This window comes from Pongo abelii, chromosome 9 (genome assembly GCF_028885655.2).
Source record: "Pongo abelii isolate AG06213 chromosome 9, NHGRI_mPonAbe1-v2.0_pri, whole genome shotgun sequence".
NCBI classification, from domain to species: domain Eukaryota; kingdom Metazoa; phylum Chordata; class Mammalia; order Primates; family Hominidae; genus Pongo; species Pongo abelii.
Genome location: NC_071994.2, coordinates 12,742,525 through 12,754,975, shown reverse-complemented (window position 1 = coordinate 12,754,975; position 12,451 = coordinate 12,742,525). Strand labels below are relative to the sequence as shown.

Here is a 12,451-nt window from a genome sequence, read left to right as displayed (position 1 = left end):
CATCCATAAGGACTGGGACACCAGGCAGAGACCCATTAGGTCTTGGCCAAGGAGACAGTCTCCATTTCATGATCAAAGTTTTTCACTTCACTTATGGAAGAAGGATGCCAGCCATGGCCAGCTGGGTGAAAGTATACCTATAAGTACAGAAACCTTCTTTTCTAGCCTCTTCCTAAATCAATTTTGTTCTCAACTTGAAAATATCTTAGGCTCCAGCTGAATGATGGAAAGAAAGATGTCATTAGTAATCCAGACAGCAAATAATGCATCCACGGGAGGTGAAGAACCGACTCATCTCTTTGGCTCTCTCTTCCGTATCTTCTTTTTTTTCTTTTGAGATGGGGTCTCACTCTGTCACCCAGGCTGGAGTGCAGTGGCGTGATCTCGGCTCACTGCAACCTTCGCCTGCCAGGTTCAAGAGATTCTCTTGCCTAAGCCTCCCGAGTACCTGAGACTACAGGCATGCACCATCATGCCCGTCTAATTTTTTGTATTTTGAATCGAGATGGGCTTTCGTCATGTTAGCAAGCATGGTCTCAATCTCCTGACCTCATGATCTGCCTACCTCGGCCTCCCAAAGTGCTGGGATTATAGGCATGAGCCATCACGCCCGGCCTGTATCCTCTTTTATAAAAAACCCAAGTCAGCTTTGTATTTCTTGTTCCCATGACCTTCACCATGCCCCTAATTAAACGAGGGTGGGTTTTCTGTCACATGAGGCTGTCCTGTCCTCCTGATTCCACGTGGCCATGTTCCTTGCCTTCCTTACCTGGCCAAGTGCCATCTGCCCTCTGGTCTCTGACCTTGTCATTCCCTCTTCATGGAACTGTGTCTTCCCTGGATCTGTCACCAGACACTGTCGTCCACTCATCCAAGTGTCAGCTGAAATGGCATGGCCTCCTCCTCTCAGTAGTCAGTCCATGACATCATTTTGCTGTTGTGGATATTTTGAGTTCTTTGCAGTGATTACTACTTTCTCATAATCCTCTTATGTGGCAGGATGCTTGTTACCTCCCTTATTGGAAAGTCAGCTCCACGAGAGCAAGGGCTTGGTCTAAATTGTGCCTATAACTGAATTTATGGTGTGCAGCTCAGTGCCAGCTCATAGGGGATGCTCAGCAGTTATTTAAAGATGGATGGGTGCATGCGTGGATGAAATCTTGTCTTTATACATGACTACTTTGTACTGGGCTGTGTGAAACTTTTTTTTTTTGAGACAGAGTTTCACTCTTGTTGCCCAGGCTGGAGTACAATGGTGTGATCTCGGCCCACTGCAACCTCCACCTTCTGAGTTCAAGCAATTCTCCTGCCTTAGCCTCCTGAGTAGCTTGGACTACAGGCACACACCACCATGCCCAGCTAATTTTGTATCTTTAGTAGAGAAGGGGTTTCTCCATGTTGGTCAGGCTAGTCTCAAACTCCCGAACTCAGGTGATTCACCCGCCTCAGCCTCCCAAAGTGCTGGGATCACAGGCATGAGCCACCGCGACCGGCCATGAAACAATCTTTACATGAAGCATCCTTATACAAATTCTGCATGCTATCCCATCCCGCCTTTTATTTTCTTCAAGTGATGAAAAGGAAGGATGCTCGCAGAGACCAGCAAGGACATGGCAGGACTGCAAGTTGCATCCAGGGTCCAAACCCTCATCCCTGATTCCAAATTCCATCACCACCCACCACCCAGCACTGCCTGTCCAGCCCATCAGTTACTCTACTAATTCACAGCATCCTTTGAATCAGTGGAAAGAAAACCCTAAAAAGTTACCAAAGAACTAAACAAAGTTATCAATTAATTTATAATTAACCGAGATAATCCTTGTAAAAATAACTTTCAGCGGAGGGTGGATGGCCTTAAATTTCCCCACAAAAGGTAAAACTTTCCCAGACATCCCTTTCTGAAAATGAGATGTCAGTGGATGAGAAAAGCATGCTCCCAAGAGTAGGTGTGAGGTATTGCACCTAGACCCACTGCTGGGATAAGCTGGCACAGATACACGGGATGTGATGCTGTCATTCTCACCTTAAAGAAAGAGACAGAGAAGAAAATGAAGGGGAGCAAGTGGAGAAGGAATACAAGAAAGAGGAAGAGGAGCAGGAAGATTCTACACACAGGCTGGCTGTGTTTCCCCTGGGGCACGTTCCTGTTTACTGGTCCCATGCCAGGTTGACTCATTGCCTCGTTCGTGGGTGGAATTAAGATGCCTACCTGGGGAATAAATAGAGCGGCTGGGTGCTCACCTCCACAGTGGCTTCCTTGAGCCTTGCCACCCACGACTGAACACCGACAGCAGCAGCCTCACCATGAAGCTGCTGATGGTCCTCATGCTGGCGGCCCTCCCCCTGCACTGCTATGCAGGTGAGTTCTGTGCAGGGAGGGCTGCCTTGGGGTTAGGGGTTGTCACTTGGGCCTCTATGGAAGAACTCCTGCTCCCCAGTTCTCAGCGGAGATCAGCCCCAGTACAAAGGCTGTAGGTATAATAGATCTCACCATGTTGCTCAGGCTGGTCTTGAACTCCTGAGCTCAGGCAGTCTGCCCACCTTGGCCTCCCAGAGTGCTGGGATTATAGGTGTGGGCCACCACACCTGGCCTAAGATACTTGGAAATCTTCTGTGATGCTCTGAGTGGTAATAGTGAAGCATCGTATGATTTTGAACCAAAGAAGACCAAATAATCTTCACGATATGCTTCCAAGTCTGAGTGTTTCATTTCTCAGGTCTTCTCATTAAATGAAGTTTCACAAGGTTTAGCTTTTCTGGGCTGGGGAGTAGAGAGAAAGAAGTTGCAGGGCTTACAGGAAATCCCAGAGCCTGAGGTTTTCTCCCAGAATTGAGAACTCTAGATTCTGCATCATTATCTTTGAGTCTATATTCTCTTGGGCTGTAAGAAGATGAGGAATGTAATAGGTCTGCCCCAGACCTTTCATGCCTTCCATACCAAGCTTGTTTCCTTGTGCATCCTTCCCAGGCTCTGGCTGCCCCTTATTGGAGAATGTGATTTCCAAGACAATCAATCCACAAGTGTCTAAGACTGAATACAAAGAACTTCTTCAAGAGTTCATAGACAACAATGCCACTGCAAATGCCATAGATGAATTGAAGGAATGTTTTCTTAACCAAACTGATGAAACTCTGAGCAATGTTGAGGTGTTTATGGTAATTTCATTTTCTTCCTATAAGCTTTGTAAATCCCCTGACCAGGGACAAGTGGGCTCTTCATTTCTCACTGACAATGCCAAAGCCACTAGTGAACAAGCCTTTTCTTACATTGGTTAATTTAGTTGAATGGTTAGTCTAATCACTTTGCCATCAAGAAAAACATCCAGTGTCCCTGTGTTGTCACCCTACCCAGATAATCCTCAGTGGATGACAAAAGAATAGGGCAAGAGAGGAAAAGGAAATGTCAGGAGAAGGCTTACCTATCCCCAGAGCTCTCTAGTTCATGCTCACAAACACAGACACAATCACACAAACACAGAAACACACATACACACATCCAGATATATGCAAACACACAGACACAGTCACAATCACACAAACACACACACATTCAGACATACACAGACACAGAGGCAAAGACACAGACACAGACACAATCCCACCAGCACACAACCATCCAGACACAAACACAAACACACAGACACAACACAACCACAGAAACACAGAGACACACACAAACACACTCAGGCACACACACACAAACACATGTTCACTCTCTAGAGAAAAAAACAATTTTCCAGAAGACCTGCACCTATAGACCAATCTGCAGAGAGAAGTTCTCTTCTTCAAAAAAAATGTAAAAGTATTCTTTAAAATGCCCTATTTTTGGATAGAGTTTGGAAAATACCATTTGAGCAAGATTCTATACATCTTAAATAAAAAGAATTTAAGATGCATTTCCAGGCAATCATAATTTGCTAGCATAAATGATGAGAAACCTTGGACTATCCAATAGGCAACTGCAAATCATAGGTATGAAACCACTATGGAGGAAAGAATTGTCTCAAACAAAAACCAATAGTTCTGTATTTCTTTCTAATTATACATGTATATCATTGAGAGTTTTCTTTAGCATTTATTCCCTATGCTAAAATTCTTCTTTACTCTTTTCCTGGTAAAAAAGTTAGAAATATACCAACCTCCATTAGGATGAAAGTGAACATCACCTCAGGAAACCCTGACACTTTCTACGACGTGGATGAACCTTGAGGACATTATAGTGAGTGAAGCAAGGAGTCACAGAAACACAAATGCTGCATGACCCATGCATCTGGGAATCTAGGGAGCCAGATTCAGAGACAGTGGAAAAAAAAAAACAGTGGTTGTCAGGACTTGGGTGCAGAGAAGAAGGGAGAGTCATATGTAATGGGTCTGGAGTTTCAGTTGTGCAAAACAGTAATATTCTGGAGTTAGGTTGCACAACCACACGAATATACAGAACACTCCAAACTGTCCCCTTAAAATGGCAAATTTTATGAGATGTACATTTTACCACTATTAATAATTTGTTAAAAACTAAATATCAACTGCAGGGAAGGGTGATGGATTTGTTTCTTTAAAAGCTTCCTTAGACAGATCATAGTCTGCAGCTCCAATAATTAGTAGAGCACAATGGTGGTGGCAGAGGGCGTCAGACTGCTGGGATGCTGGGAATATTTCCACAATGGAGGGTTAGACGAGAACTCAAAGTTTCACTTTCTTTTTTTTTTTTTTTTTGCATTTGAGCTAACATTTTAACAATCTTGTGAAAATAGGCAATATAGTCACATATTTGTGGAATACATTATTTCAAAGAACAACAAACACAGAGAAAAATATTTTAAAAGTCCATCGTGAGGGAAATGATCCAGAAACAACAGCTCTTCTACTTCCAGCCCTAACTGTCTGGGATGCTAGATGTTTGTGGGCAAACCCTGGAAAATGATAAGCTTCTGTTTTTCAAGATTTTACTTTGTTAGAGAGTGCAGAAAATCTAAGTGATGTCTCTGTTTTTGCTTTCTAGCAATTAGTATATGACAGCAGTCTTTGTGATTTGTTTTAACTTTCCACAAGACCTTTGGCTCACAGAACTGCAGGGTATGGTGAGAAACCAGCTACGGATTGCTGCAAACCACACCTTCTCTTTCTTATGTCTTTTTACTACAAACTGCAAGACAATTGTTGAAACCTGCTATACATGTTTGTTTTAATAAATTGAAGGCAAAAACTGAAGTTTCTCTTTGTTCTACCATAGAAAAGAGGCGTTAGAGGGCCTCACATACTTTACACACACACACACACACACACACACTTATTAAAGAACTCATGGTCATGGGTTGAGGACTCCGTGAAGCACTTGCTTCCTCAGTCTGACCTCTAAGCCTTGGTCCTCTCTCTCTGAAGAGTGTTTCCCTGTCCCCATCCCACCACCTCCCCCGTTGACTCTCTCTGGGGTCCTCAGGCTCTGGGATGTGAGGCAGAGTTTCACTCAGAGGACCTGCTTTCACTCTAGTCCTCCCGTACACGCTGAGCCCTGCTGGCCATGTCAGGCATTCCTGCGCTGTCTCTGGGCCTCCCCGAGATGTGCAGGGCCTGTGCTAGAGCCAGCCAGGGAGGGGAGGCCTGCAAAGCAGGGTGGCACCTAACTGGGTTTAAATTTTGTAATTTTTACTCATCGTAGATGTTGGCTTCAGTTTAATTTATAAAGTACTACAGGAAAATATTATTTTTAACCATATTATGTTATTATTTGAATCCTATGCAATATGACTACTGAGTTTAACAGTATGCCTGTTAAGATTTTCAATGTCCTCTAGTCCAGTGCCTGTGGTGGGTCTGGGGTCCATCTTCCCCTGTCCCGCAGTGAGCTGCAAAGGCAATGAGGGTTGAGGGGAGTGAGTGTGCTATGCAGGGACCCAGCACAGCAGGGGATGTTTACATGGAACCTGGAGTCTCCTTCATGTCCTGTCCCCAGCATTCCTGTCACCAGGGGCAGTTATTGCCACCTGTTCTGCTCCTACCTCAGCCTGTCCTTCTTCTTTCCGAGGCTATCCCCTTGTAAGGTTTTTGTATCGGTTCGAACCCCGAGAGCATACCAACAGACAACATGAGGCAGTATGGAGCAACATGCTGTTTTAATGAGTGCCTGGATACAGGCAGGCTGAGGCCTAAAATGGCATCAGCCCTAAGTGAGGATGGAGTAAAGCTTTTATAGTCTCTTGTAAACAGGAAGTGTCCTAGTCTGATGTAACTGCTATGTTGCACCCAGATGGCCTCTTTCTTGGTCTTCAGGGGTATGTGTCTTCCGGCTGGCTCTCTTCCTGCTTCTGCTATCTTGCTGGTACACCCCACTAGCACAAGTAGCCTTGTGCCTTGGGAGTGGGACTAAGAAGGGGGGAGCTATTCATCTCCTTAAGCTTTCAGGCCCTGGGGAGAATCTTACATTGCTGTCTGTTTGGTTATAGAAAAGGGAAAAGGATGACCTTCTCAATAACTACTTCAGGCTTGACATAGGGGTGGCATGGGCACCTTGGAAAAAGAAAAACTTAATTTTGCAGGTATTCTTGAGAGACAGGTTGGCATCTACCATGTCATTGTAGCAGAAGCATCATCTGGATTGTCTGGAAAGATGTCTGTGCCTGCAAGACAGTTATGTTGAGAGGACAAGGAGGTGTCAACAGAGAGAGGCATGGCCTCATTTGCTGCTTCACGAATGAAAGACGCATCTGGATTAAGGAGGAGAAGTAATTCCCGAGTGGCTCAGTGTCCGGTAAGGGTGGAGGCCCCAAGACAAAAGTATGGCCATACATGATTTCAAAGGGACTATAAAAAGAGGGTGCTTTTTGTGTTGTGAGGAGTCTCAGGAGGGTGAAAGGGGGATTTTTTGTCCCAAGACTGGTGGGTTTGTAGAGGCAGCTTGGTGAGTTGGGCTTTAAGGACAGAGTTCATTTTTTCAACTTTGCCTGAAGATTGAGTGAGGCCTGTAGGGTGTGTGGAGAACTTACTTTATTCTTAAGGATGTAGAGACACCTTGGGTAATTTGGCTGATGAAGGCGGGCCTGTTATCGGACTAGATGGATGTTGGGAGTCCGAAATGGGGAATTATATGCAGTATGAGAGTTTGTGTGATGACATTTGTACCTTCTGAAGTTGTTGGGAATGCTTCTACCTACCTGGAGAAAGTACAGACAAAAACTAGAAGATAGTGGAGCCACTTGTCAGGCGGCATATGAATGAAGTCTACTGGCCAATCTTGCCCAGGTACCTGGCCTCAGGCTTGGTGGGTAGGAAAAGACAGTGGCCGAAGGGAACCTTGGGGTGACACTGAGATGCAGATAGAGCAGGACTGGCTAATCTCTTGAACACAGCTGGAAAGGTGAGGAGAAGTGAGGATAGGGCAGAGAAGTTACTGGAGAGGTTTGTAACTGACATGGAAAGAGTTGTGGAGGCTTTGGAAGTGAGGAAGGCTTTGAGAGTGAGAAAGAGCGAAGCGCCCTTCCTTGACATACCATGGTCCTTGCTTTTAAAGGTTTTGGGCTGGGAAGTCCTCCTTTTCTTCTGAGGAGTAAAGAGGAGACAATAAGGTCAGGGAGAGAAACTGGCTTTGCATGGGATGTAGGGCTACTTTTTTGGCTACCTGTTCTGCTAGCTCATTTTCAGCTGATATAGGATTGCCTGGGGTTTTGTGGCCTCTGCATTGAATGACAGCAACTTTCTGTGGGAGCCTGGAAGCTTGAAGGAGGAACACATGATGAGAATTTGAATATATATTCATCTGTTGTCTGGCTGCTACAGTGAGAGCTCGAGTGAGGGTGATGAGTTCAGCTTTTTGGGAGGTGGTGCCTAGGAGGAGCAGATTGGCTTCAACAGTGTAGGGGAGTGACACTATAGCATAGCCAGCATGTCAGTGTCCTTGATGTAGGAAGGAGCTGCCATCTACAAACCAAGTAAAGGAGGCATCTGGAAGGGGTTGGTCTGTTAGGTTTGGAAAAGGTATAAGAAAAGTTTGAACAGTGTTCACACAGAAGTGTGTAGGGTCTTTGGGCGGTTGTAGCTTCAGGTAAGAGCATGGCTTGGTTTAGATGGGAGCTTGTTAGCACGGTGATTTGTGGGGTTTCCATGAATACAGCACACAGTTGAAGAAACCGTGGGGCAGAGATGAGACTTAGTACACTGCGGTGAGCTAGCATGTCTTTGATGTTATGGGTTGAATACGCTGTTAGGTTGGTATGGAGAGATAGTTTTAGGTTTACAAGGATGAGGACAGCGGCTGCTGCCAATGCTCAGATGCAGGCAGGCCATCCCAGAACTGTGGATTCAAGCTGTTTAGAGAGGTAGGCAACAACCTGGAGGGTGGGTCCCTTAGACTGGGTTAGAACACCTAGTGCAACTCCATGATGCTCCTCGGTATAGAGGGAGAAAGTTTTGGTGAAGTCTGGGAGAGCGAGGACGGGGTCTGAGGTGAGAGCCTTTTGGAGTAGATGGAAAGGTTGGGTAATAGGCTGTGCAGCTTTTAAAGGCTCATGGAGAGGGCCTTTAGCAGCTTGGTATAGCGGTTTGGCAAGTAGAGTGAAGGAGAGAACCTAGAGCCTAAAATATCCTGCTAGTCCTATAAAAGAGAGAATTTCTTGCTTAGTTTGCAGAGGTGGGAGGGACTTGAGGAGGGATATGGGGTTGATGGTGAGCCTTCAGATTTGTGGGGTAAGGGCTAAAGTTAGGTAGCTGACTGAGGGGGTGCATACCTGTGCTTTCTTAGGGGAGACCTAATACCTCCGTTCTGCCAAGAAGTTTAAAGGAGAGAGATAGTATGGCCATTGCAGTCTCTTTGAGAGGGGCTATATAGGAGCAGATCATTAACACATTGAAAGAGAGTGGACAGTTTTAGGGATAAGGTACAGAGGTCTCGAGCAAGGGCCTGTTCAAAAAGATGGGGGCTGTCTCTGAAACCTTGAGGTAGTATGCACCAGGTGAGCTGACATGAAAGGTGGGTGTCAGGGTTTTCCCGCCTAAAGGCAAAGAGGTTTTGGGAATCAGGGTGTAAAGGAATTGTGAAAAAAAAAAAAAGCATCCTTTAGGTTTAGAACAGAAAAATGGGTGGTATTGGAGGGAATTGCAGAAAGTAAAGCGTATGGGTTAGGAATTACTGGACATACTGGGACTACAGCTTGGTTAATGAGCCTGAGGTCCTGGACTAAGCGATAAGTTCTATCTGGCTTTTTAACAGGTAGAACTGATGTGTTAAAAGGGGAGTTTGTTGGGCGGAGTAGGTGACTGGTGAGGGGGCGAGAAATGATAGGCTGTAGGCCTATGAGAGCTGCTTAGGGGATGGGATACTGCTTCTGTGATAGGAACTGGGTGGGCCCTTTAAGGGTAATGGGGATGAGGGTGTGGTGTTCTGCGACTGAGGGTGTGGAAGTATCCTAAACATTGGGGTTAACTAAGGATGGGGGATAAGGAAAAGTTGCATGTTTTAAGGTGGCAGGTTGGAGGAGTAGAAGAAAGTTAGAAACCCCGGAGGGGTCTGGGTTGATGCATTGGATACTGTGGGGAATGTGGAAGTGGAGAGTAGTGTGGAGTTTTGAAAGGATGTCTCTGCCTAGGTGTGGAGATGGGCATGAAGGCAGGACAGAGAAAGAGTGAGTAAAGGAAAAAGTGTGCAGGGAGCAGAAAAGTGGAGGAGTGGCTTGGAGTTTGGAGACTTGAATCCTGCAAGGAGAAACACAATCATGTGGTCTTGACAGCAGCATCCAGAGGCCCCGTCTTGATAATCCTAGTGGGGGTCCTGATTGGGTACCGCCTCTGTGCCAGTAGGCTGGGCAGGAGCTTGGTGATGAACTGTGTCAGCATGCACCTGAGCTAGGGTCCAGATATGGTCCTGGTATTCTGAGGTGAGGGTGGAAGGGTGGATAACATGGAGGTCATGCCAGGTTAGTTCATAAGACTGGATAAGGTACTGAAACTCCTTAATATAAGAGGTAGGGGCTTCTGGAAATGACCCGAGTGTTTTATTAATTTGAGAGAGATCAGTGAGGGAACATGAACTCTAAGAATACCTTCAGCTCCTGCCACTTCCTGAAGGGGGCATTCTAGCACCAGTGCTGAAGTAAACGTGGGGCATGGGCCAAACATGGCGCCTGAGTGAGTATGAGCAGGAGAGAAGGAAGAAGCCAGAAGTGGTTTCTGCTGAGGGTTTAAAGGGGGAAGAGAGGTGAGTTGATAGGCAGTAGAGGATAGATAGGGTGGTAAGGTGGTGGGATCAGTTTACAGCCTCAGGAGAGGGTGGTGAGGGAGAAGAATGGGTACAGGCAATACTAGAATTGTCCTGAGGAGGGGATGGTGTAGGAAAAGACATGGGTACAGCTGACTGGGAAGGTGGCGGCTAGGAAGATGGCAGCTGAGAAGATGGTGACTGGGAAGATGGCAGGTGAGGAGATGGTGACTGTGAAGATGGCAGCTGAGAAGATCATGGCTGAGAATATAAAGAGGCTTGGGAAGTTAAAGAAGACAGCTGAGAGGAAGAGGTAGGGGCTGGGAAGGGTAGACAGCAGTCTGCTGGATCTAATGAGGATAAAGAGGTAGGGTCGGGAGGAGAAAGGTGAGCATGGGGGAGAAGAATTTGAACAGGTAAGCAAGAATTGCAGAGGCCGAGTTGTGATCTGAGTGCGAAAAGGCCTGGATATAAGGAATTTCTCCCCATTTTTCCAATTGTCGGCAATAATTGCTTACGTCAGTTAAAATTGTAAAGTCAAATCTATTTGCAGGCCATTTGGACCCGTTATCTAATTCATACTGCAGCCAGGATGTATTGCAAAAAAAAGGCAAGGCACTTAGGGTGGATATCTTGCCCGAGGCCTAAGGTTTACAGGTTTTCTATGAGGCAGCCTAGAGGGCTGTCCTTTGGAATGGAAGACTGAGAATCTCCTATAATGGAGGGTAGGCTTGAGAGAACAGGGAAAAGGAGACCGTCCTGGAAGGTTGGAGGGAGATAATAAAAGGAGCGATTATCACCGCTGCTTTTTTATTCCCGGAACGGGATCAAATGGCTTAGAGGTGTCCCCCTGAGACCAGATGATCTGTGAGTGCCTGGCACAGGCCAGAGCCTTCTTGGACCAACGTTGGATTTTCAGACCAGAGAAACTAAGAGAGGCCATGCAGATTTTTCCTGTTAACTGGGCTTCCAGGAAACTTACCTGTAGGTGAGATCAGTGACCGATGTGCATGCACAGAGAGGCGACTGGCGGCTGAGGAGCTTCCTTTGTCCAGCACCTGTGGCCTGCTCTCTGTGGTGCAGGGTTAGTCTCATGGGGGATGCAGACCTGAGCCCCTCCTGGGTTTTGGCACCAGACGTAAGGTTCTTGTATCTGTTCAAACCCCGAGAGGGCGCCAACAGACAACACAAGGTGGTGTGGAGCAACATGCTTTTTTAATGAGTGCCTGGATGCAGGTGGACTGAGGTCTAAAATGGCTTCAGCCCTAAGCGAGGATGGGGCAAAGGTTTTATAGTCTCCCACAAACAGGAAGTGTCCTACTCTGACATAACTGCTATGTTGTACCCAGATTGCCTCTTTCTTGATCTTCAGGGGTATTTGTCTTCTGGCCAGCTCTCTTCCTGCTTCTGCTATATTGCTGATGCACACTGCTGGTGCAAGTACCCTTGCACCTTAGCACTGGGCCAGAGATGGGAGGAGTTATTCATCTCCTTAAGCTTTCAGGCCCCGGGAAGAATCTTACATCCCTCACGCAGAAAGACCCCCTCTATTCCTCAGGACAACTCACCTCCACCAGGGCTGACTCTCCTTAAGCAAGGCGGGTGCAGAGATTGAGGCCTACAAAACTTATAAGGATCCATGAAAATGTCATAATTTAAAAAAATCATTTTGTAAAGTGAGTATAATAATAATGATGAATATAGATCAATGAATCTAGAGAGGAAGATATACACCCTTTGACTAACGCAGTTATAAAATACAAAGTTTAATATGTTCTTATGGAAAAGTGGCCCATGAAGGCAATAATACCTGTGACCTACAAAAGTCATAATGACGCCCTTCCACAGCACCTTCCCCAAACCACAGCCCACACTCATTGTCTTAAGATCCTGAAAGGAAGGAGAAGGGAAGAGAGATTCAGAGCTAGGAATGCAAAGATGGATACATGGGTAGCAGAAAATACAAATCTCTTTAGAGATGGCCCTGGTCCCTTTGTTGAGGAGGCCATACACTTCCTAGACAGGCAACAGGCTCAGGAAGAGGGAGTATCCCATAACCAAAAACAGACTTGCTCTGGTGAATGAGCCTGAGAGAATCATCACGGTCCTTCCAGTGTCCTGGCTCAGTGGGGCACATGGGACTCCAAGGTGGCTATGCTGGCAGCAGATGAGGCTCTAATTTGCTTATAGGGTGACCATGCCAGGTAACTTTTGACAGCCACCATGAAAGCCTGTCTTGGTCGAGACCCACATAGAGAAAAACTG

At 46.1% G+C, this 12,451-nt stretch overlaps 1 protein-coding gene across 2 annotated transcripts; it reads left to right on the top strand.

Moving 5' to 3' along the window:
- Positions 1 to 2,245: 2,245 nt before the first annotated feature.
- SCGB2A2 (secretoglobin family 2A member 2) lies at positions 2,246 to 5,206 on the top strand. 2 transcript variants are annotated; one of them, XM_002821666.4, is made up of 3 exons: positions 2,246 to 2,359; positions 2,969 to 3,156; positions 5,003 to 5,206. In XM_002821666.4, the coding sequence occupies exons 1-3, from the start codon at positions 2,305 to 2,307 to the stop codon at positions 5,039 to 5,041; spliced, it is 282 nt and encodes a 93-aa protein (XP_002821712.2). In that variant the 5' UTR covers positions 2,246 to 2,304; the 3' UTR covers positions 5,042 to 5,206. The 2 variants fall into 2 exon arrangements, with proteins under 2 accessions (XP_002821712.2, XP_009244532.1); XM_009246257.3 differs by lacking the exon at positions 5,003 to 5,206 and having other exon boundaries at positions 2,305 to 2,359; positions 2,969 to 3,276.
- The last annotated feature ends 7,245 nt before the right edge of the window (positions 5,207 to 12,451 follow it).